At 35.2% G+C, this 26845-nt stretch overlaps 1 protein-coding gene across 1 annotated transcript in view; it reads left to right on the forward strand.

Annotated features, from left to right (window-relative positions):
* The window catches only part of DDX10 (DEAD-box helicase 10), a 309443-nt gene that overhangs the window by 149250 nt on the left and 133348 nt on the right, over positions 1–26845 (forward strand). Inside the window, exons 14-15 of the mRNA XM_059067976.2 lie at positions 18613–18732; positions 21551–21712. Coding sequence (XP_058923959.1) covers positions 18613–18732; positions 21551–21712 — 282 coding nt within the window. The remainder of the gene's footprint in view (positions 1–18612; positions 18733–21550; positions 21713–26845) is intronic.

Genomic DNA, 26845 nt, shown 5'->3' on the forward strand with positions numbered 1-26845 from the left:
ATAATTGTTTATAAATTTTTCTTTTCTTTTTTAATTGAAGCATAGTTGATAAGAATTCTGTTTATTCATAAAAAAAACTTTTCTATTAAGAAGAACTGCAACAATAAGAAAAAGTGGGTAGAAGGGACTTGAATAGATACATCTTTTCCCCTGGCTGTATTCTTTTGATCTTGTTTTATAACATGAGTCATGAGAACAGTGATGGCAACCTATGTGGAGAAGAGTAGGATGTACTGTACCCAGTTGCATTTATAGATAATTTATAAGTTTGGCTTGGAGGGCTGGTGTGTGTGTGTGTATGTCTGTGTCTGTGTCTGTGTGTGTTTTGGGGGGCGATAAGGGAGGAGAGGTTGATTGAGAAGTGGAGATGGTGTCCTGAGTTGTGCTAACTTTCATTGTTTAGAATTGACTGATGTGGACCACATCTCTAAAATGGGGACACTAAGCTCCAGTTAAACTTCTTAAGTATAAACTTTCACTTTTCCATGGAATTTGTGCTTTGTCTTATTTTGGATTTTTTCCACACTTGAGTGATAATGTGTGCACGTGTGTGCATGTGCGCACACACACACACACACAAATGCATAGTTAGATGCTCTGGGAATTTTAATAACCACCAACCCCTGATCCCCACCTCCCTCAAACACACATACCACACACTTGCCATTCCTCCTTTACCCTGCTCTGTGTTTTTTCCCATAGCACTTATAACTTCCAGTCATTATTCTTTGTCTGTCTCCAATGGACTGTAATATCCAAGGGAGATGTTTTTGTCCATTTTGTTCACTTTCTACAAAAAAGCTGAACAAAATATATTTTACAAGATATTTTTGTCTGTTCACCTTCTACAAGAGATCACTAGATTTTGTTGACTAAGTCAGTAGTTGGCCACTTGATATACTATGTAAGTTATGTTGCCATCTTTTTCGTACTCAGCATTGTGCCAGTGTGGTGTATGTTGATGTTGGGATGGTGGTGGTGGCTGTGGTTATATATACTTTGAACCTGTCACACCATGATTATATTGTGATTATATTGTGGAGATAGGTAGTATGTGTAAAAATTAGCAAATGATACAAGACCTTATAAAATTAAGTGCTAAATTATATGGTAGTAGGAATTGATCAAAGATCATCCTGTTGGATTGGGCAAGAGACAGCTTCATGGCATAGGTGGACCTTGCACTGGACTTTTAAAATTATAGAGGGTAAGGAAAGATATTCTAGGAAAGGAGCCCTTATGCTGCCTCCTTGCTGAACTTTCTCTGATTTTACCCCCATCCTTTAGGATTTATTTTTAAAAAGGAAACACACTAAAACGTTATTCACCATCTTCTACCATGATCTGGCATATAGCACATAATTAAATTTAAATATTATAATGTAATTATTTGTATACTGTTTTTTACTCAAAACAAAACAAAAAAAATGTCTTAGACATATTGTTGATGTTACCTTAGAGATATTTGTTAAAAAGCAAGCAGATAGAATGTGTTTTCTCTTTCCGTGAGGGGGAAAGAATCCTCAGAAGACACCCAGTTATATTTTATATTTTATATTTTATATTAGCACCCAGTTATATTTTCTCATTAACTGTCCACCAGTTTCCCATTGCCTTTATGCCCTAGAAATGACAAGTGATCCTACTGAATTTTAGTTAGCTGGACTAATAAAGGATACTTCTGGAAGGGAAATTGACTATAAATGTGATAAAGAGAGAGCCAGTAATTAATAAGATGGGCAATTTATTTAAAAAAAATTTTTTTTTATTTTTTAAATTTTTTGCGTTATGCGGGCCTCTCACTGTTGTGGCCCCTCCCATTGCGGAGCACAGGCTCCGGATGCGCAGGCTCAGCAGCCATGGCTCACGGGCCCAGCCGCTCCGCGGCATGTGGGATCCTCCCAGACCGGGGCACGAACTCGTGTCCCTTGCATTGGCAGGAGGACGCTCAACCACTGTGCCACCAGGGAGCCCCAAGACGGGCAATTTTTGATACACATTTGCTGTACTCTTTCTGTATATATTTTAATTGTATATATGTAGAAGATCCTCATGTTTTTTGATAATGTTCACTTATCCTAAAATTTTTATACTGGTACTAGTTAAAGGTAAGCATGTTACTATGTTCCTGTTTTTCTTCTAGTAAAATCATTGATCATTTTGCAGTAATGGCTGCAACCAATCTGCTCATTAATTTCCTTGTTGCAAGAGGCTTTGCCTAACACTAGATACAATTTGAGGAATGGACAACAAAGTCGATAAATAAGATATTTTCCAAACTCCAGTTATCTTTCAGGGTTTATTAAGCAAATCACTAATACACAGATATTATGCCTTTGAAATGAGCTTTACCACATAGCATCATCTAATCTTGCTGTGTTTGATATCCTATGTAGCCAATTAATTAGCTGCCTTTGTTTTCAATTGATTTTTGCTTTTCAAAAGTAAATTCCCTAAATATTCTTTTTATAGTTTTATATCTCTCAAAAAACTGCACGTGAATGAGAATTTTAATATACTTCTTTTTTTTTTTTTTTTTTTTTTTTTGTGATATGCGGGCCTCTCACTGTTGTGGCCTCTCCCGTTGCGGAGCACAGGCTCCGGACGCGCAGGCTCAGCGGCCATGGCTCACGGGCCCAGCCGCTCCGCGGCATGTGGGATCTTCCCGGACCGGGGCACGAACCCGTGTTCCCTGCATCGGCAGGCGGATTCTCAACCACTGCGCCACCAGGGAAGCCCAATATACTTCATTTTTGATGAAATAGACATGTAAGCTCATTACTTACATTGATTTATAAGTACATGATAATAGTCAACACTGAGTTACATTTTTATAGTTCTTAGATATTACCACCCTTTATCTACTTGTATATGTTTTTTAGTAACTGTTGACTAAATGGATTATAGTATGTGTGAAAAGATGTAAAATGAATATTTCTAAAATTATAATAACGAAAAGTCATAAAAATGCCATGAACAAACATTCTCTTTATGAACAGATTTCCCAAGTTGTTCTTAAGTTGTTATAAAATTCATAATATATGTTTTTGAAAACAGACAACCAGCCAAAACCATATGTATTTTCTTCCTTACTTATATAGAAAATATTTGAGTATGTATTTCTCTTCATTTAAAAATAAACTATAGAATAAATTCCCAGAAGTGAAATTACTCAATCAAAAGGTCTGGTCCATAAGTTTAAATTTTTGATAGATATTGTAAATTGGGCTATTTCACATTTCTGTTTATAATACATGATACCACTTTTTCTCCTAACACAGCATCTTTTCAAATATTTGATCTTTCCCAATTACACAGGAGCGAAATGGTATTTCTGTGAAGTTTTCATTTACATTTCTCATATCATGAGTGAGCCATTTGTATTGCATTTTCTGGGAACTATCCATATCTTTTGCCTTACTGGGAGGTTGATCTTTTTTCTTACTCTTTGTATTAGCTCTTTATATGGGGAAAATTTGACCTTTGCTTGGATCTAATGAACTACAAGTAGTTTGCTCTTTTGTTGTTGTTCTTGGTTTGTTTTTGTTTTCCAGATTAGACTATCTTTTTGTTTTTCTGACTTTGGATCATGTTTTAAAATTTTTTTATGCAGTTGAACTTGCCAACTTGGTCTTTTGTGACTTCTGAGTTTCATGTCAAAGTTGAAAAGAACCTTCACTGCTCTAAGGTTATAAAAGACTTCTCCCAGCATTTATTCCAGTACTTTTATGGTTTAATTTTGTGCATATAAGTTTTTGATCCCCTTGGAATATATTCTTTTGTAAGGTGTGAAGTGTGGAAAAAATAAACTATTTTTTTCTAGACAGTTATTTTCTTCTAACACCATTTGTTGAAGTCTGTCTTTTGCACTGATTTAATGTGCCACCTTTATTCTGTGTGAAAACCTTTATATATTTTGATTCTATTTTTGGACTTTCTGTTCCATTCCATTGATATGTATATTTTCCTTTATCATAAGCTTAAATATTTCATAGAGCTACTCATCACTTACTCTTTTACAGATTTCCCAAAATTCTGAACTTAAATGTGAACTATATTTTGTTTATTTCTTAACCTGGGGGTTTCTGGTGGTGTAAATTTGGGCAATCCACCTTGGGTTTTTTATTTTATTCTAGGATTTTTTACTCATCTCACTCCCCTTAGTCTCTTTCTTGTACCCAGAGCTCAGAGTCTGAATTGATCTAACCTTCTTTGTTGTCTTTTTGGGCCCACGCCGTATTTTTTTTCTGGTCCTTCTTTCACAGAGCATACAGCCATTTGAGAGTTTCATAGAGGATTGATTGTTCTCATTTCCTGCATCTCTTCTGCCAAGTGTGAGTGTAATACTCTGTCCCATAGCATTTGTTGTTTGTTTTGGGTTGATAGTGTACCTGAAGACTACCCAATTTCCTTTTCCTTTTCTGACTTGGGGGATTTTTTTCTTGCTAAATTAGCAATATATTTAATTACTGAAAAGCTAATTAATTATATTTTATCAGTGTTGCTAGATATTTATGGTGTGGGAGCTTCTACCATGTTGCCAGAACTGGAAGTCTAAATATTACACATTTAAAACCACCTTTCCTATCTTGGCAGTGAATGAATAGTGATTTATAATTTTCTCTTATACCTAGATTAATGTGTATAAAGGTTAAACTTTAGCTGGTTTTTTGATATTAGTATTCATCTTTTTGCTACATGTAAGCCAGGGTTTAGAAAAAACAAAAATGACATGTTTGTCAATGTTTCCAAGTTAACATTGGATACAAATTATTTTCTTTATTTTCTTGAATACTGCTAATAAGTGTTAGTAGAGGTTTATTTTTCAAGCTTGTGACTGGTTTATTTTTGGCCCGATTTATGGTAGGTGACTTTCTACTTAAGGGAGCTAAAAGTGAAAATAGGGGCCAGGTCTGCAGTAGCATATGTGAGAGAGTATAAGTTGGCAAGATACCATAGTGAAGTTGAAAACCATAGTGAAGTTGAAAGAGTAACAGCTCGGTGGTCAGACAGTCAAAGCTAGATTCCGTTCTCAGTAGGATGATGAATGGAGGTAGACCAGAGTAGGAGGACACATCTGTGATCAGAGCTGGTTGATGAATTTTGAGGTTAGTAGACTAGATGAGTGAAGGTATATTTACTAATTAATCCTGAAGGTAGCCCTATTGAACATATATTATCGTTCCTATTTTACAGATGAGGAAGTGGAAGATTGGGGGGTTAAAAAGTCTTGAGCTAGTAAATGATAGAGCTAGGATTTGGACATAGTAATAAGTAGTTCCAAAATTTATGCGTTTAATCTTTATACTGACTTAATAATGAAGCAGGTTTTTGGGGTCAGTTTTCATCTTTTTGTTAATTTGTTAGACTTAACTGTAGAAAATGTTCACTCCTTTAACTGCTTGTGTGAATGCTGTCTGGCTGGGTCTAGGCTGGGTCACACAATAAGTGTATATAATTAAGTCTTTGCATAGCTCTTGTAGAGTTACTCTCTTATCCCTGTACATATTTATTAAGAATAAAAAATTAACAAATTTCTTTGTTGGTGATTTTTAAAATACAACACTGTTATTAAATAAAACAAGCTAGCTATTAACTTCATGAATAACAGAACATGTTACCTTTCCATACTCTGTCCACCCTACTAGATTTGAGAGGCAAAATCTAATTTGACATTAGGAAGCTCTCAATTAATCATTACATAAATTTATATGAGTTTCCCTTAGCATGATTCTGGGAGGTAGTTTAAAATAAAATAATGGACAAGGTAAGTAAGATGGAAGCTTACCATTGTTTTCGGATGAACTAGATTAAAAAAAAAAAAGAGTACTATTAATGATCCAAAAGCTCCCTGGAAGACAGACATAAAGTGTTTTTAGGATGTTCAGAAGACCTGGATGTCCTTCTGTAAAATGGGCTTATTAATTGCTTTAATGGTTGTAAAATTGGGACCATCAATCAAACAACTTTTTAAATAATGAGATTTCTTTGGGCTCAGTTAGCTTTATTCCTTTTCCTTATTAATTTGAATCGAATGGTAGTGAACTGATTTGTCATTCCCTCCATTATAGCATGAGATGAGGTCAAAAGGAGTAAGCTTGTTACTTTTCCGGTTCCTACATCTTTAAATGAGGGAGTGCCCCAAGACTCTGCCTTAAACTAGTCTCCACCTAAATACATTCCCTAGGCAAATCTAGACGTTGGATTTGTTGATGAATCCAAATACATGTCCTGAACCTCTTCTGCTTCACTTAAACTCCTTTTAACTAGGTATTTAATATCTTTTGGATATTTAACACCAGTCACTCAGTCACTCAGTCTAAGAACCTAGGAGTTATCCCTGAATCCTCTTTCACCTCCCACATCTACTTTTCTGGCAAGTGTTGTTACTCTTCCTTCAAAATATATCCAGACTCTACCGTGTTCTTCACTTGCTACTCTGATTCATACCATCTATGATCTTGTATGTAGACTGATATATTAATTTTCTAATTGGTTTTCTTGTTTTTTCTTTGTCCCCCCTTGCTTCTATACAATTTGGTATCTTCGCAGTGGGGTGGGGGGGGTGGATACAAAAAGAGTAAACTAGATCATGTCCTCTTTCTTGCTCAAAACTTGTATTCATTCTGTCGTATTCAGGGTAAAATCAGACTCCTTATAGTGTCTTACAAGGCCTTGCCTAATCAGAAATCTTCCTTTGTCTCTGATTAACTCTCTTATCACCCTCCATCTTGCTCACTCTTGTCTGCTCACTTGGAATTTTTTGTTTTTTGAAAATAATAAACTAATTTCCACTTGTGGGCCTTCACTTATGGTTTCCTCTACCTGCAAAGCTTACGTAGATTACTGACGACTTCCTCTTTCATATCCTTATGATATTTTCTCAGGTGTCCCCTCTGCAGAGAGGCCTTGTCTGTCTGAAATTTCTCCATTCTACTCAGTCACTTCTAGCCCCTTACCCTGCCTTTGTTTCTAGCTTGTAAAGCTCCTTGACATATTAGTGTATGTGTGTGTTTGTGTGTATGTGTCTGTGTTTACCAACTAGAATCAAAGCTTCACTATAGCCTAAGTGCGTAGGATAGGACTTGGGATGTAATAGATACTTAGTGTTTGATGTATAAATAACTGAGCTTCCTTTATTCCTTTTAATTATATTTTATCCCTCCTAATCATTACCACAAGGAATTTGAAGTGGCTTTAAAAATACTTCTAAGTGTAATAAAGTAGAAGACATCAGGCTTGCAAAATATAGATAGAAATGACTGGTGGGAAATTAAATATGCAGGTCATGCAAGGTTTTACTTGGTTCTTAGTATGGATCAGGAATTTGGCTCTGAGGTCTTAAGTGCCAAAATGAAAAGAATACTTTTTCCATATGGAGAAAACATTCTTCTACTTTAGAGAAACAGTTTTTCCTTGCAATTAAACAACTGTCCTACAGTACATAAAGTAATAAATTTTTTATGGCAATTTTCAATACCTATCTTAAGTAACTGGAGAGATGATGCCAGGGTAAGTTCAGGGAAAGCAACTCTCTAGAAACTGATAAGATACTCGTACACATACATATTTGCTCCCGCCGTCTGCCAAAAAAAAAAAAAAAATGCATGCATGCTTCTCTGAGTAAGGTGGTGGAGCTTACTTTAACATGATTGTCAAGGTATAGCAGCTGATTTCTGACAAAGCAGGGAATTACAACTTACTGTTCTTAAAATGGTTAGTCCATTCCAAAGCAAGTTAAAAATTATCCAGATGCTATGCCTTCAGTTGAACGAGGCTTAGTGTAGGTGCTCAAATAAATAGCTGATAATAGTACTATTTTAATCACGTTACTCTGTGATAGTTTGTGGTCTTTATTAGGAAGTTTTGACATCTAGCATCTTAGATTCAGAACTAATGAAGCAAATTATTAGTGAGCTTCATAATGTGCTGACTCCAGAATTCTTAATACATGAGTGGAGAATTAATTGCATTTTAATAGAGAAAATTCCCATCACTTCAGCCTGTTTACTTGATTAGATTGAAATTGAATGTATTTGAAATTAGTTTTAAGTAAATCTTTTATTAGGATCATCACTGAATTATTAATGATTTAACCAAATCCTTCAAATTATTGTATGATTTAAATAATTCAAGTTTTTGGAGAAGAACCGGTTTAGGATATGTTATAAATAGTATTAGTCAGTGGTAGCATACTAACTTGGAAATAACCACACTGAGTTCTAAAGATTCATTTCATGTTTTAATATACTCTTTTCTTTTGAACTTACCACTTCTATTCTTATATCTCAGGCTTTCTTTTGGTGTAAGGAAGAGAATATTTGGGAGATGGAAGACAGTTATGCATGCTGTCAGTATGTTGTCCCTGTTTAGAGTTGATAGTTTGGTTAGGTGTCTGTTAGGGGAAAAAAGTGAATTGGCTGTATGGTGCAGTGTTTTTGCAACACATCACTAATCGTGAGAGGAATTTGTTTTCTTAGAGCTTTTCCTTTCCCTTGTTTCTTCCTTTCTTGTGATTTTGTTTTCAGATTGTCTCCTTTTAGTACTGTAACTGTCTTGACTCTGCACAGCTGTCCTTTCTCTTGTCTATATTGTTCCATACATGTTGTCTCTTTTGTCCCCAGTCTTCCCTGAGTCTTGTTACAGAACTCTTATTAGCTCTCTACCACCCCTAACTTTATTTCACCTCTATCTGTAATTACTATTTTCTTTTTCCTAGATTGACATAAGAAAATTCAATTTGTCTTTGTTTTCATTACCAGAAGAGACCTCTAAGGGGTAACAGTGGAACTTTGAAAAAAGCATTTAGATTGGGATTTTGACCAATATTAATTGCTTATGTGGTTTGGAAACTACATTAATTTTTTAGTAAAAAGAGTAAATTTCCTTGCTGTTTTCTATTAATGTAATTTATTCTTTTAAAAATACATAGGAAAGATAGCAATAGGTGCCCAGTGCAACACACGTTTTCTTTATTTAGTGAATTCGCTATCAAAGGATTTGTTCAAGTAGAAATAGTATTTCAATCTCTGAGAGAGGTTATGGGCTCCAGAATTTGGAAAGTAGACTAAAGTTTCCTACAACGTTTCTAAAGTTTTTTTAATCAGTGACATTGTAGAGTCCTGAGAAGAGCATGAGCTTCAGTGTTTGAGATTATAAAATTTGAGTTTGATGGGTCTGTGTTTAGAACCTCTCTCTATGTCTTTTAGCAGGATAATTGTTAAACTTATTTTATTGTCAGTTTCATCACCTGTAAGATGCAGGAAATACCTCAAAAGGGAAGTTGTGAGGAGTAAATGAAATGTAAAACATCTAGCATGGTACCTGGCAGATGGCATCTCTAATTAGCTACTGTTCTATAAACTTCTCAAAGAGAAGTTTAGTGACCTTCTGATCTGCTGGTAAGTCCATCTGGATTGGCACTTGTCATGCATCAGAGCTTAGGACAAATTTCACAATATCATGGCATGGATTAAGGAATAGGCTTTATTGGGAACAGGTGACATTTTATGGGGAAAAGTGGGATCAGCAAGAAGAAGGTAAGGCATGGGTTTCCCATCCTTTTATTATTCTACACAGGGATGCCAGAGGTTTGACAGTCTGCTCAATATGAAGCATAGGTATTTATTCTAGTGAAGGTATCGTGTCCTATATATTATTCTCTCTTATGTATTAGAGTATGTGGTAGATCAACCTCATATATGAATTGTCACACAGACTACTTGGGAATCAGAAAGAATAGTGTGGATGCCTGCAGTCGTCTAAGAAATTCATCTGTCTAGCATGTGGAGACCTGGGACCCATGGGAAGTTGGGTTTGCCCTGCTAAGGGAAGAAGCTCTGGCTTTGTCTAAAGCTGAGTGAGGTCACACAGCTTCTCCTGCTGGGAGAAGGGGATGAAGGAGTGATTTCAGCTCACTGACTAGGCACCCAGAGTGACTCCTGACTGCATTTACAGACAGTTCTACTTCTTGCATCATACTTTATTGTCCAGAGTCAGTGAATCCATTTTCTCAACTAATAAGTGTCAAATGTGAAATATTATATGTTTGTTTATTTTTATGCTATTTAAGTAAGTTGATGTCAGAGTAGGTAACAGAAGAATGCATTTCAGAATCTTGGAATGAATGTTGCTCCCGACAAAAATTGGTCTTGATTTGACCAGTCTCAGCTCAGCTTCACAAATAATTATTAGTTTGTCCAGGCACAGTGTTAGGCACTTACTCTAGGAATTGAGCAATGAGTAAGACAAAGTCCATATCCTCAGGGAGTTTGGTGTGGTGTCTAAGAGGAGTAAAATAGAAGTAGCAGAATTTCTTAAAAATAGAAGTAGAGTGTAAGAAAAACCACGAAAGATAATCACCAGAAGACCAAGGGAAGAAAGTGAGAAAAGGTCTCAAAAGACAGCCAGTGTTGAATCTTAAACTTTCCTTTTGTGGGAGAATTTCAAGCATTTTTTAAAAATTTGAAGTATAGTTACTTTACGATGTTGTGTTAGTTTCTGGTGTACAGCAGAGTGATTCACTTATACATATGTGTGTGTATATAAAAATTCTTTTTCATATTCTTTTCTGTTATGGTTTATTATGAGATATTGAATATAGTTCTTTGTGCTATACAGTAGGACCTTATTGTTTATATATTTTATGTATAGTAGTTTATATCTGCTAATCCCAAACTCCTAATTTATCCCCCCCTTCCCCTTTGGTAACTGAAAGATTGTTTTCTATGTCTGTGAGTCTGTTTCTGTTTTGTAAATAAGTTCATTTGTATCTTTTTTTTTTTTAGATTCCACATATAAGTGATACTTGTCTTTCTCTGACTTACTTCACTTAGTATGATAATCTTTAGGTTCATCCATGTTGCTGCAAATGGCATTATTTCATTCTTTTCTATGGCTGACTAGTATTCCATTGTGTGTATATATATGTGTGTGTATGTGTGTGTGTATATATATATATATATATATATATATATATATACACACACACACATACATACACACAATGTCTTCTTTATCTGCTCATCTATTGATGGACATTTAGGTTGCTTCCATGTCTTGGCTATTGTAAGTAGTGCTGCAATGAACATTGTGGTGCATGTATCTTTTCAATTTATGTTTTTTTCCGGATATATGCCCAGGAATGAGATTGCTGGATCATATGGTAACTCTACTTTAGTTTTTCAAGGAGCCTTCATACTATGCTCCATAGTGGCTGCACCAATTTACATTCCCGCCAACAGTGTAGGAGGGTTCCCACTTCTCCACACCCTCTCCAGCATTTATTATTTGTAGACTTTTTGATGATGGCCATTCTGACCAGTGTAAGGTTGAATGTCTCATTGTAGTTTTGATTTTCATTTCTGTAATAATTAGCAGTGTTGAGCATCTTTTCATGTACCTTTTGGCCATCTGTATGTTTTCTTTGGAGAAATGTCTATTTGGGTCTTAGGTCCATTTTTCTGTTTGGGTTGTTTGTGTTTTTGTTATTGAGTTGTATGAACTGTTTGTATATTTTGGAAATTAAGCCCTTGTCAGTTGCATCGTTTGCACATACTTTCTGCCAGTCTGTAGGTTGTCTTTTCATTTTGTTGATGGTTTCCTTTGCTGTGCATCAAGCATACTGATAGCTCCTACATTTTCTAGTTTGTGGATGGGAGAGTAGGAAGAAGAATGATTTAAAAAAATAAAAAGTGTTTATTGGCTGTGTAGCATAAGGAGTTTGGAGCTTAGCAAAAATTTCATTTTACTTCTTTGGGAAGTGTGGTTTACAGTAGTTTTTAGTAAGTGGTGGTCCAGAATATTACATTTTAGTGTTGCGGATTTACTAATGAAATAACAGGGACTCATTGTAAGGTAGGAGAAAAATAAACAAATGAGCAAGAATCTGTCAACACCTTTCAGTTGCTGTCAAACTTTTAAAAATGATTAAGTGCAAAAGAGGGCAGATGGAAATTATATTAATCACTGCATGCTCAGCATGCAATTTACCAGGAAAAAAAAAAGCACATTGAGAGGTAGAATACTTTTTTCTAGATGTTATGCTTTTGAGAGATTTAAAAAAAAATAGAGGTCAGATTTAGTCATATATCTGGTCCTACCATTAAAAAAAGAAAGAAAGAAAAACACTTTTAAAATGCATTCCTTGAGAAATTCTTTGCGTTTTAAAGAAAACTGTTTGTTATTGACTAGCTTTTGATTTCCATTTTATGGAGTTTCTGAGTATTGTTTAGGAAAATTATGATTCTCAGAGGAAAGTGTGGTCTCAGATGTTTCTAAGATATTTTATTAGTTATATGTGGTATTACGGTAAGACCACAAACTAGGTTTTGGGGTTTTTTTTTTTTGGTGGTCAATGTAGGTTTTATTTTTGTTGTTTTTAAGTATAATTGATTTACAATATTAATTAGTGTCAGGTGTACAACATAGTAATTCAGTATTTTTATATATCACGAAGTGGTCACCACAGTAAGTCTGGTTACCATCTGTCAAAATTTAAAAAAAAAATTTATTACAGTATTATTGGCTATATTCCCTATGCTGTACATTACATCGTGCGACTTACGTATTTTATAGCTGGAAGTTCTTACTTCTTAATCCCCTTTATTTTGCCTACCCCTCTACACCAGGATTTAGAGTTCCAACCCTAACCTTGCTGGTATTGTTATGTAATCTTGAAAACCTCTTAACTTCTACATATACAGGTGCATGCAGTGTTATTTTTCTAGGTGATTTTGGCCTTTTCATCCTTCCAGGTTCTGTATTTAATAATGCCAATATTTTAAAATCACCATTATATGGCTTTGCATACCACTATTTTATAAATGGTGTATTTTAAAGAATATCCAATTTTAAATGACTGGACATAATCCAAGCACATTTTGTTGACATGTGTACATGTAGGCTGGCCTTTGACCTTTCATTTGGTACTTGTTGCTTAGCTAACTTTTGTATGCAACAGAAGTCAGAGCTTGGAAACTTGATGTATGTGTTGTTGTGAACATGGCTTGGACTGGACATGGTAGTGATATTTATTATTTCTCTCTCAGTTAAGATATATCCCATTCATGTCTTGTGATTTACGAGTGTTAACCAATTTAGAAAAATGGCAGACACTGGAACCGTGGAAGGTGGTAGAGAAGTAGACAGCTTAGTTGCTTTCCCCAAGAGAGTATACCTTAGTGTCATATTGTTTCTAGTAGTTTTATAAATGCTGCCCCAAATCTTTTAACTTAGTTTACCACCAGTAGCAGTGATTACCTTGACTTGGGAGTTCGGGAGGTTGGCATCAGCATCTCTTAAATATCTTAAAATGGCTGTCAAAATTGGCTTAACTAACTAGGTACCAAGGCCAATTTAATACATATCTTTTTTTTAAAAAAGAATCACAAATATTTCATAATAAATATTTTGTCATTGCTGCTTAATATATTGTAGTGCTCAGTAACCATTCTCATTACTTTATACATTGAAATTGCAGTTCACAGACTACAGTGAAATTAGTAGTGCATGGCCTTATTGACCATACAGAATAGAGAAAGAGAAAGATTAACGTTTACTTATGGTTTGCTTCTTAATATAAGATGGACTTAATTGTATATTAAGCTCCTTAATATACAAGGACTGATCTAACCTTAAAATAAATGAGGAACTTCATTGGGCTATGTAGGCTCTCATCTATATGATTTTGTGTTTAGAATAAACACACATTATTTATAAAATTTAAAAATTTGGAAGGATTTATAGAATGGGTCATTTAGGCAATCTTTTAGATATAATTTGTGAAGTGTCAGTATCAAGTAATGAGACAAGTATCTCATACATATAAATTCTATAACAGCTATGATTCTCATCAGAAAGGAGGTAGGATTGGGGTCTTGTAATTTGAATAGAATATTCTTAGCAATGATCTTTTGGTCAACATGCCAAAAGCATAGGCTACAAAAGCTGAAATAAGCAAAGGGACTGCATCAAACTAAAAAGCTCTATACAGCAAAGGAAACAAGTTAAAAAGGCAATCTACAGAATGGGAGAAAATATTTACAGATGATGTATCTGATAAAGGGTTAGTATCTTAGATTAATAAGGAACTCATACAACTTAAAACAAAAAAAACAAAAAATCATATTTTAAAATGGGCAAACAACCTGAATAGACTGTTTTCCAAAGAAGATATACAAATAGGCAATAAGTACATGAAAATGTGCTCAGCATCACTCATCATCAGAGACGTTCAGAGAGCTTTAAAATAGATTGTCAAATAGTACATCCTTATTTTATACTGTAAAATTAAAATCTGTGAATCATTGTAGTTCAGCAAATATAGAATGATTAATGATTAAGTTTACACCGCAGGCAGTTCTGCTTTTTTTAGAAAAAAGTAATAAACAAGTTCTAATAGGGTTTGGTTATTTAGGCAGCAGAAGTATCTCAAGTTAAGTACATTTGGACTTTGGGGCAACAGTGTTTATAAATGTTACAAAAGGCCCTTATCTTTAGCATGAGGGCATAATAGGTATCCTCTAAAGGTTCCCACCAGGATTGACAGTTCTTTATTTTGTTGGGTTTCTTCACTTTTAGATACAATTTCTATTATAAACTATTAATTATTCAGTGACACACATGGAGCTACTTTAGGGAAAGATAAAAATCTGATTTCTTCTGAGTATCTTTCCCTTTAATTTTAACTTTCATCTCCTTATGGTTTTGTTTTTCATCGTTTTGCAATAATACTTTTATTTTATCCTCTGATATCTAGTAATGTTTATACTAAGGTAGGTATTTTTCATTGATTGTATTTTGAATCTTCTTGTAGCCAATATTAACTAATGTGGCCCTTTTGATAGGAACTGTTATTGTGTTTGTAACTGTTCTCATTGTTCTTTTATCTTGCAAGTTATTCATGGCAACTTGCTACAGCTGTCACTATGGAGAATGACTTGATGCTTTATCAGCTTTGTATTTTATGACATTTTTCCTCTTGGCATTTTATTTTAAAGTATAGCATACATGTTGTGGAAGAAGTGCAAATAGAAATGAAATTGCATTTTGATGTTTTATGTCTTGTCAGGAAGTCTTTCATTATACTTTCTGACTGCTGCAAATTTCATTCTTATACCAATAATATAAAGGTTTATAGTCATATTATAATTCTTGCCTAGCAATAGGTATAATTTATATTTTTTGTGACAATGTATGGAAATGTAAAATATTAATGAGTACTTTCCCCCTTGTTCAAGAGCCAGTGTTGAAACTTTTAAGAAAAGTAAGACCTGCATTTTAAGGAGTTAAATTCATTTTTAAAAAGTCTTTTAGTTGGAAAAGTATGGCACAAACCTAGAAAACTCAGAAAATTTTATTATTAAAAAAAATTAATTTTTTAAAAATTAAAAATATATGCTTGGCAAAAGCCAAAAACAAAGCAAAACAAAAGAATATTACCCTATATGGCAGAAGTATAAACATAAATTATGAAGTGGGAGAAAATATTGAAGCATCTTTAACCAATGAAGAAATTTCACAAATTAATAAATGAAATTCCAGGAATTCATTAGAAATGCTGGCAAAGAATATATACAGTGCACTGAAAAATAAATGCCTTTGCAGAGATGTCCTGCTATGTTTAAAATACAAATGCAAATTAAAACTTCCCTGAGATACTATTTTTTCACCTAGTTGACTGGTAAACATAAAGCCTAATATTATATTTGATAGGCCAAAAAGTTTGTTTGGGTTTTTCCCTAAGATCTTACAGAACTTTTTGGCCAAACCAATACTTTGAATAGATACGGAGAAGCAGTTACTCTCACATTTTTGATTGGGTTATAAATTTATATAACTTCTCTGGAAATATCTTTCAAAATTTAAATACACATACTCTTTGACCAAGTGCTTTAAGTTTTAGAAATGTATCCTAGATAGATAAATACACATGTATATGAAGGTGTAAATACAAGACTGTTCATTGCAGGGAGGGCTCTTTTAGTAACTTGTTGCTCTTCATATATACCTGAATGTGGGTAGAATGTCTCTGAAAGGGTACAGAAAAAGCTAGTAGCAGTGCTGGCTTCTTGGGGCATAAACTGAGATAGCCGAAGAGGACATAAATGCAGCTTTTTTTTTTTTTAAGAATAATTCTTTATTTTTATTTATTTATTTTTGTCTGTGTTGGGTCTTCGTTTCTGTGCGAGGGCTTTCTCCATCTGCGGCAAGCGGGGGCCACTCTTCATCGCGGTGCGCGGGCCTCTCACTATCGCGGTTTCTCTTGTTGCGGAGCACAGGCTCCAGATGTGCAGGCTCAGTAGTTGTGGCTCACGGGCCTAGCTGCTCCGCGGCATGTGGGATCTTCCCAGACCAGGGCTCGAACCCCTGTCTCCTTCATTGGCAGGCAGATTCTCACCCACTGTGCCACCAGGGAAGCCCATAAATGCAGCTTTTTAACTGAATATCCTTTACAGAATAAATAAATAAGCATGTGTTACCTGCTAAAATTAATATTCAAAAGAATGACATTGAACTAAAACTTTCTTATAAGCCATATGTGAAATAAGCCATCAGTGGACACACAGAAGGTATCTGTTCATCACCAGTGTGTCAGTAATGCAGCAGTGTTTGGGTGTTAGCTACTCCATTCCAACATCTGTCCCTCAAAAGGAAGTTTTCTTTGACTTCCTCTTCTCACCCTAGACTAGCTAGGGCAGGCACCCTATTAAAGATTTATTCATCCTCTGTATTTTGTCTGAGCACTTACTACATCTGTGATTAAATAGTTAATGTTTAATGTTTTTTTCCCCCATTGTTAAGAGTTAGGTTCATTGAGGGTCTTTCACTGCTGGGGCAGTAGGTACTATGATATCTTGTGTTTTGATAACAGTGCATATTTGAATGAGTGAGGATTAATTCTAGAATATCAGAGCAAAGCCACAGCCTATTAGGAAATTACAATAAACATGTCTTCTCACCCATGTTGACATTTCTGTTCTTTCTTTCAGTGGCTTCCCTAAAACAAACAAACAAACAAACAATTTAATCTTTTTTTTGTGGGGAGGAGGGGGAGATCACAGAGCCCTTTTAGAAACCATGATAATCTTAAAACTGCGGAGATGCAAATACCCCCAAATTTTGTTACATGATTTCAGTAGTATCATGGATTTCCCTAAAGATCTCCCCCCCCCCCAAGCTCTTGATGTAGACCCACATCACTCCAAGGTTTCACTCTGCAGGATTGATTTTTCTGACTGACTTATTTTATTCTGACAGTTTTTGGTGTCTTTGCTATTTTGACTGTTTCTCTTGTTCCTAGGACTGAGCTTTTGTATTTTATTACAGTAAATTTCAAACATACAGAAAAGTTGAAAAACTGTACTTTGGATACCAAAATATCCATCACTCATATTCTGTAGTTAACTTTTTGTCATATTTCCTTTCTCATGTAATTTCCTATCAATCCATTCATTATCCTTTTTTTATTTAATGCATTTCTGAGTAAGTTGTTAACATCATTACACTTTCTTCCATATACTTCAGCTTGCCTGGCATTAACTTAAAGTTCAGTATTGTTTACAGGATTGAGGTAGAAATTTATATACAATGAAATGCACCAATTTTAAGTGTAACATTTGATGAATTTTGACAAGTGTATACACCTATGTAACTCAAACTCCTATTGAGATGTAGACCGTTATTGTCACCCCCAGAAAGTTTGCTCCTGTTGCTCCTCAGTATTTTTTGTGCTTTATTTAAGTGATAACTTACTCCTGTTCAATTGTTATTTTTACATCGTGATGATTCTGTCAGATTTGCACTGTTTGATCAGCATTTTCTCTATCATAAGCTGAGGGTTGGTGACAGAGTATCAGCTAACCCAGAATTCTTAAGAATCAGCCTAGCCATAAAACCAAGAAGATCGTCTCCAACCTGGTGGTTGTGTTGGTGGTGTTTGCAGGGTAAAAGAGGTATAGGAGGAATGACTGGGTGGAAGGAAGTCTTATTAGTGCCCTGTGTTCACAAGGTATACTACAGGGAGAAATTTATTTTTGTTGACAGACTTCCTGCTCAAGAACTCTTACTCCATCTCAGCTTTGAACACAGCTTAGTTGTCAGAGGACGTTTTCCAGTATTCATATAGTGAATTACTGTAATGGGAGGAAGATGGTTGAGTCACAAACAATGTACTGGAGTCATTTTGCTTTTCAGGGAAACATTTTCCTAGTCTAAAATTTTAAGTGTGTACTTGGAAGTTAGAGCTATTTTTAAAATGTGCTGTTTTTAGCTGGAAGATAGCTTGCTTTATCTTACATGTCCATTTATCACATTATGGTGTAGTTTCTGATGCTTTAACATTATCAGGATAGCACAGTTTTAGTAACAGGAGAAATGTAAGGTTATTTACGTCTCAAATTCACATTCAAACTTAAACCCCTATAGCATTGGGGGGGGTCATTAGTTAATAAGTCGAATAATTTTATTTCTGGACAGCAGTTTTGGTGCTTCTCATTAGCCAAGGAGCAATAAACACACTCAGTTTTGGAAAGTGTATTGCCAGTGTTAAATTGTTAATATAAAACAGCCATTTACCTAATCATCTGTGTTTTTTTGTATATTCTCACACAGAAGAAAGAACCTTCTAAATCCAGTGTGGAGAAAAAAGTGACCAAGGTTGCAGAAGCAAAAAAAGTAATGAAGAGAAATTTTAAAGTAAATACGAAAATAACATTTACTGATGAAGGAGAGGTAAGATTCTGTAAATGCTTCATTTCTGAGGTACATTCCAAGTATTAGAAAGAGTTTGACTCTCCTGCTGACTTGCCATTCTTTAATAAGAAAAATAATGTTTCTCTAAAGCACTCGGGCAATTCCTTTCAGTTGGTCAGCTCTGCATCTGTAGGCAAGAATGACTTTCTGACAATAAGCTGGGATACTTTCTGGTAATAACAACAGAGTTGGTTTTGAACTTTCCAAATCCTGTTTTTATAGATAAGACTTTCATGTCATGGGGTCCATCTGTTAACATGCTCTGTGGGAACATGCTCAAGGATAGTAACACAAGTACTGGCCACAGCTTCTTTTGCTTGACTCTGGAAAGCCTCTGCTCTGTGGTTCCTCAATTTTAGATGCCATATTGGCGTGTTTTTTACTTACTGGCATGCTGTGGGAAGGAATTCCCTGTTTTAAGATAACCTCAGACATATAGGTGCCTGGTTTTCATTCACCATTACCTGGTCTTAGTGTAAATACATCCCAATAGAGTAGGAAAGGGGTTACCACTCACAGATTGCTCATGAAAGATCACTCTATTAGATAATAATAGCTTCATTTTTAAAAAGGAAATATATCTAGAATGTCAAGTGACTCACCTAAGGAGTGATGGCTAGAGTCAGTGGTTATGGCAGGATCTTCTGAATATTGTCTCTGTTTCACTCTCACCAACCTACGGGTTTCCCCGTTCATTCTGATATAGCACTCAGCACCCCATGCCCACCATGATCTCATTTCCCTTGCCCTATGTTTATTTTTTCTTCATAGCAGTTACTATGAGACTTTACATTCTGTATTTATTTGGTGGTTGTCCATTTCTTCCATTCCAGTGGGATGAGGGAAGGTATTTCTATTTCACTGGGTTGAGAAAAGCTACATGAGGGAAGGTATTTGTTGGCTATGTTTACTACTCTGTCCTCTGCACTTAGAATAGTGCCTAACAAATAGTAAGCCCTCAGAAAAAGTCTGTTCTAATACCCCAGTAAAATAACAGAGCTTTTTATACTGACCATAATGTATCACATCAGATATTTCATCATTATTAATAAAAATGCTTCCTGCACAGTCTATATTCAGTGGAGTGTGTTTCCTTTAAATTCTGAAGTTAACAAAGATTTGCATGTTACTTGGGGGAAGAGGGCTTTGTTTTAGAAGCCCAAATTTGCACTAGTAATATGGAGTAAAATGGTGTAAAACCATATGAAAACTAACAAAATAGAATGTAATTCAGCGTGTTGAAGTTGCAGAGGAAGCCTATATAATTGGAAAATATGAATCTTTGTGAAATTACTGAGAAGAGGTTAGCACCTGAGAAACAGGCTAAACCAGAAAATAGTTAGTTGTAGTATTACATCGATGCTCACTGTAAAAGATTAGTGCTGTTAGCATAATGAGGTTCCTTAGTGTGCTACTAAATTTAACTGTACATATTATACACATTAGCTTCAAGTTGACTGTAAATCCTTAACTGTAAACTGTTTCAATGTAAACCTATTGCTGATAGGAGCTCTGTGTGGCTGGGAGCCACTGCACTGAAACTTCTGATCTAAAACTCTGAAAGAAATGTTACAATTTGTTCAACCCACAGAGGGATGAACTTTTTTCACTCTGATAGAAAAAGGAGTGAAGAGTCAGAGCAGTGGATGGTGTTCTTACCATCACAGCTCATCCCTTTCACTGCTTCCTCAGTGCCAGTGACTGCTAGCATGGCTACTCATGCATTTGTGACCCTTGTTCGTTGCTTCAAGCTGCAACTCTGTTGGAATCTCATCTTGAAGAACGTGGTGGTGACAGGAGTGAGAGGAGGCACTAATACCTGTGATGTATGTGCCTGCAACTTCCATTTGCCTGCCGTTTAATTAGCAGTCTTTCAGAAACTGTGGCAGCTGCTTAAGTCCTCCTGGCAACCAGTTATTAGGCAAAATAAGAAAATTGTTTTTGTCTAAACTGTCTAGAATTTTACTGTGTTAGGCCTGGAAGATTATTAAGTCAAACAACCCTTATTTTTCAGGTAATGACACAGATGTCCAGAGATTAAATAATTCGCTCAGGATTATGTACTGGGTTAGTGAAAAAGCCAGGACATTCAGACAGGTCTCCTGATTCCCAGATCAGTGCTCTGACTTCTTTGTCACCTTGTTCCTAACATAAAAAGTTTGTGTAAAATTGTGTAGATCTGAGCAGGCCTGTGAAACCCAAACTAACTTTCTCCTTTACACTTAGTTATTTCAGTTTGTATGTGTGGTATCAGCTGATATGTGATTCCTCAATCAATTTTGAGCATCTCATGTGTGCCAGATAATGTGTTAGGTTCTGAGGACACATGAATAAGGCATATGGCTGCCCTCAAGGAGATTAGTGATTAATTTACAGGAAAGTAAAACAACCCAGTGTGGTGAGAGAGGTGTTACAGGAGGTACACCAAAGTGCCATGGCATTGGTGGGGCTGCACTCTGGCCAGCCTAGCCACCGCCCTGTGTGGGTCATTTGGAGCTGAGTTGGTGGAGTATAGCATAGTAAGAACACTGAAATGATGTTGAAGCAATTACCTTCTCCTCCAAATTATTTAATGAAAATTTCCTTTAATCCTGCTCTCATGAGTTATGGCAGCATTACTTTATCCTGACTGGGAAAATCTTTTCTGTGACTTGCTCACTTTTATTATAAAGCTTGTTAGAAAGTTTAAGAAATGTAGGTTGTAAGGCAGAAAGTATGTATCATTATACAAAGGAAAGTGGTGTTCTGTTACTATTCCTTGTCTCCTGCGCCATACTCACCTTTTTCCTCTCTGCAGTTGGTTCAGCAGTGGCCACAAGTGCAGAAGTCTGTCTCCAAGGCTACTGAGGAAGAGGATGATGCTGGTGGTATCAACTTAGATAAAGCAAAGGAAAGGCTTCGAGAAGAGGACAAATTTGACAAAGAAGAATATAGGAAGAAAATTAAGGCAAAGCATCGGGTAAGCTTTCCATCTTGAAATAATACTGAGTGAAATTTAATATGTCCTAAATATATGTACATGTTCATTAGATATTCTTTAGTAACTAAGTTACTTTATTGCTTACTTTAACCTTATTTTTCTGTGGCTATTTTGTTGTTTTCTCTAGTTCTTCTTTTCCCTTCTGCTGGTGGAGTCTTTGTATATTAACTAGTTTCTGAGAATGTCACCTAAATCTGCTTTTGGTTGAAGTGACCCAAATTATAGTGATTTTTTTTTTCAAATAAAGTTTTAATTTGGAGATAATTATAGTTGCACATGTAGTAGTTAGAAGTAATAGAGAGAGATCCTGTGTGCTCCATTTCTATAACTTTGTCATTTCAGGAATGTTATATAAATGAAGCTGCGTAGTATTAAGATTGGGTTTTTTCATTCAACACCCCATTCTTTCTGTTACTGAGTAGTGTTCTGTGGTGTGGGTGGAGCACAGTTTGTTTCACGCTTCATGCATTTGAGCAACATTAGTGTTGTTTCCAGTTTCAACTTAATAGTTAAATTTCTTTCCATAAGCGATTACTTGGTAATAGATATTAGATTAAATTTACTATATTAAGAAAAAAAATAAGGAAACCTTGTGAGAGGGAGTGCTTCTACTTAGGCATATGCCCTATTGGCCTTAAACTTGGCAGTTTTCAGTTATCATTGAAACAGAAAGGGTTACTCCATTCTGGTCACTCATGATATTACTGTCCTTTCACACTACTTAAAAGTGGACATTTCACTAGATAAATGAATCAGTTAATGAACTAAAACAGATTTACATTTTTTAAGAAGTTTCTGTAGCATGCCCTTGAGACAATGAATGATCTCAGGGTAACACAGTTACCCTGTGTTACTTACAAAGAAGTAACCAAAATAGTCTTCTCTCTATTCAACTTTAATGTAAATGCTACCTGGGACAAATATGATTCGTTTCTTGGTATTTTCATCAGTAAATTTATTATTTAAACACATATAAGTATTTGTGTATTAAATTAGTGAAAATTTCATGTTTATTAGCACTTAGTATGTTTATTACAATAGCATACATAAGATACAATACAGGTGCTCAAATCAATTATTTACCAAGCTGCAGTGGACCGGATTTCTACCCAGAAGGCATATGGAATATCTTTTTTAAATGGCAAGTTTTAACATTTGGCATAATGTTTGGTGGAAAGAGTGTTGTGCTATAACAAGTTGGAATACTTGCATTTGAGTCCTGAGTCTAGCATTACCTAGTCCATTTGGTCTCACCAGTCACCAGTTTGGATTGCACTTTCCTATTAAAAATGAGGGAGTGAGAATGGGGGTTAATACCAAGTGATCAGAGAGATCCTCTGGCTCTGTGTGTATAGGTAATATGTGAGAATAAAATGATCCTTTCTTGTCTGAAAAATGGAATTTTAATTTGTCATTTTTCCCTGCTGACTGGTCGGATTCCGTGCTTGATGATAAGGCTTCCTTCTTGTTCACTTATTTTCCAATGGTTACTAAAATTTTACCTTAAAAAGTAAATATATTCTTAATCCTGCACAGTTTATTTTATTTTAATTGCATTACCTGAACACATTATTGGTTTTGAAATCGTATTTTTTTCTTAACACAAAATTATGAATGAGGAATGTACCTGAAAGACTTTTACGTATGAAAAGAAAACTCCATAAAATCTATAACATAATTCTGTATTTGATACATATTATGATACATATTATATTTTTTAAAATATGAATCACTTTTAGAAGCTTTTATGAGCTTAAAAATCTTTCAGCATGTTTAAAATAATTGTATTTCATGATTATATTTTTGGTTTAAGAGGATAAGATAGTTAATATATAAGTTATATATAAGTGAATATATATAATCATTAGTCTTAATGATTCTGTTTGAAAGTAGTTGTTCTTGCAGTTTAAAATTAACAGCCTCACATCATAGCTTCTAATATGCACTCAGTCTTTGTATTGTAGGTCTCAGCTATGCATTTATTCCCACCTGTTTTTCCTCCGTGCTGTAACACCTGTCCTTGACTCATTTTTCATGTACCAAATTCTGAAATCTGTGTAATTTCTACTGTGACTCAAGTAAATATCTTTGTCCTAAAGATTTAGAAACTGAACTATAGAATTTTAACTAGTTTATAGCCAAAAAAAAGAAAGAAAAAAGAAAGGCGGTACAGTTTATGGCATCACTGGGAGTGGAACTCAGCTGCCTGCTTGCTGGAACTTAGCCACTTGCTCTGGGGACTTCAGGAGCCCTTGCATAACTGCTTTGGATCACCCAGTCCATAGCTTTGTTTCCTTCATGAGTCTTCATTGTAGTCATTAAGCATCATTTTCTTCTGAGACCATTCTGGTCTTTCTCTTTCCCTGGCAATTTATACGTAACTATGCTTAATTAGGCCTGTTACTGTTTTCTGTGCTAAACCTCTTGAAACTATTTATCAGAAGTAAAATTATAGCAAAAGCTATATTTTTACATATAAAACCATTAGTAAATTACTAAGTTGTAAAGGCGAAAGTGCTGCTTTTGCACAGAAACTGTGTTTTCTGATAATTCAGTCAGAACTGTGAAAGATGGGCCATGGATCATATCATTGGAAAGGTTTTTACTTAAATGGAATGAAAATCTGCTCTGTGGTGTATGTCATCATTCTTAGCTCTGAAAGATAGCTTGTGTTTAGTGTGATAATATCTGCTGTAACAGCTGAGAGTGGAGAGAAGCAATTCATTATGAGATTCTCTTTCATTTCTTTGAAATTTGCTTTGAGTGCTTTATCCATTTTGGATTGTATATTTAGGTGACATGTCATAATGTGTCTCTGGACTGTTTGCAAAGTTGCTCTGGGTTCTACTTAACTATTAGCATGATTATTAGAATGTTAAGAAAGAATTAAAGGGACTTTTTAGAAAATCTGTTTTGTTTTGTTGTTGTTTACACAGAATTGAGTTGGCATGGAATTCAGGTATCTTGAACATAAATTTATTATGATAGTCAAGAAGGAGGGAAGCTGTAATCAGACATCTTAGGAATAATAATAACAAGAACATTAAGAAGGACAATAACAAATAGCAGTTAGTTAACTGGGCTCTGCACTAAGCATTTTTTATGTGTCATATTATATGCTGACAATTAACTTCTGATATAAGTGTGTTAACCTCATTTTACTGATGATAAAACCAAGACTTATAAGGGTCAAGTAATTTGTCCAAGGCCCCACAGCTTATAAAAGTTTACAAATAGTAGCCCTGGGACTCTTACCAAGGTCTTTGTGTCTCTACACTCTGTTTTTAACTATGTAGCTGCTACCTATCTCATACCAATAGCCATTCTCTTACAACAGGATAACTCTGAAGCAATGAATCAAAAGGTAGAGGATGACAGCTGGAGACGAGGATTTTGAAGAAGGAATGACACATAATAGAAATTGTTCATGTTTCCAGAGCAAGGTCATTGGTCTCAAATAAATTTAGAATAAAATAAGCATTGTGGTTAGTAGTTTAGTTTAGGACTACATACTAACATTACCTTTCCCTGAATGTTCATTGCATAGCTATATAGTTACTAGTACCATAATGCATTTTTAAGTAGGTATGGCCACTTAAGCGTCTAAGGCATTGTCAGAGACTGGTCTAGCTCATATTAGCTTATGAAATTTTACTAATGTCAGAAATGTCATCATGGGGGGACATGTATCCCATACTTTATTCTAAAATTCACTTTATGAATAAAGCTTATTTATAGGGGAGGAAAGGAGATTCTCTTCTTGTACAACTGTCCTACTACCTGTCCCCTTCCTACTACCTCACAACCGGATTTATTATAAAAAAGGAACCAGGCTGTTACTATAGAACCTTTGCCTATCATTTAGAGATGTCTACCTGGGAGGTTTCTCTTCTTATTCTCATGAGCTTATAGCATCTTGTGATAGTTAGTTCAACATCTGGGTATTTGGGCCTTTTTTCATATCCAGCATCTAAATGAGATAAATACTCAAGATTATAAAGGTCTTATCCACTTTGTGGCAAGTCTTTGTTAAGTTCTTTGTTTTGTGGATTTTTTTTTTTTTAAAAACACCATATGTTGTTTGAGAGGTGGGGTGGTTGTTAGATTGATGGTCAGTAGCTGGAGAGGTTGAGCAGGGGCAGAGAGAGTTTGGTGCTAATGGAATTCAGGGATCTGACAAGATTAGGTCATAGACTACAAAGATGAGGGGAAGCTAGGCTGTGTCTGTTTTGCCCATCCCTATATACCCAGACCCCACCACGGGACCTGGAACATAGTAGCTCAGCAAATGTTTGAAGGAATTGATTAGTGAATCGGTGTTTCTGTGTAAATTTGTTTTTCTCCCTGTCTTCATATCCTTACTGTAGTTGTTATAGATTTATATATGGAAGCCCAATTTTTTATGTTGTTCAGATGAAACTCTGTAGAACAGGTAACAGATCAGAGAACCTTGTTGTGTTCTTTGTTCCCAGGAGGGATTTAGGCTTACTGGGATTTTGTTCTTGGAGGGCAAGGGGGTATCTTCAGGGCCAAAAATCCTTGTAATCATTCTTTTACTCACTTTTGTTGAGCCAATTTTCTTCCCTGAAAAAGAGGTTCCTGTAATACTGAAATGAGGATCGATGTCCCCTACTTCTTTATGTGACAGCTGGGAACTCCTTTCCTTACCATACTGACACAGTTGCCTGAGACTCATTCAGATAGGTTGTATGCTTCCATCACCTCCTGAAAAATATTGGTTTCCAAATCTATAGATTTCCAAGCACCATGAAATGAAAATGGTTTAAATACATAGTCCTGACTGATGTTAAAATTCATATTTCATAGTACTATATTTTCTGGAAGCTAAGGACCTATAGTGTAAGAGAAGCCAAAAGACCATATAGTAACGTCTATAAAGGAGTACTTTGTACCTTGAAATGTAATTTTTCTGTTTTCTTTTGAATTTGATTTTTATTATTGAATTTCATGATCTCCTTATACTTAATAATTTGTAGCATGGCAAAACTAAAGACAAAATTGTGCTGTCTTTTTGTTGGCATAAAATACCTTTTTTTTTAAACCATCTTTATTGGAGTATAATTGCTTTACAATGGTGTGTTAGTTTCTGCT

The sequence above is a fragment of the Kogia breviceps genome, chromosome 7 (genome assembly GCF_026419965.1).
Source record: "Kogia breviceps isolate mKogBre1 chromosome 7, mKogBre1 haplotype 1, whole genome shotgun sequence".
Classification (NCBI taxonomy): Eukaryota; Metazoa; Chordata; class Mammalia; order Artiodactyla; family Physeteridae; genus Kogia; species Kogia breviceps.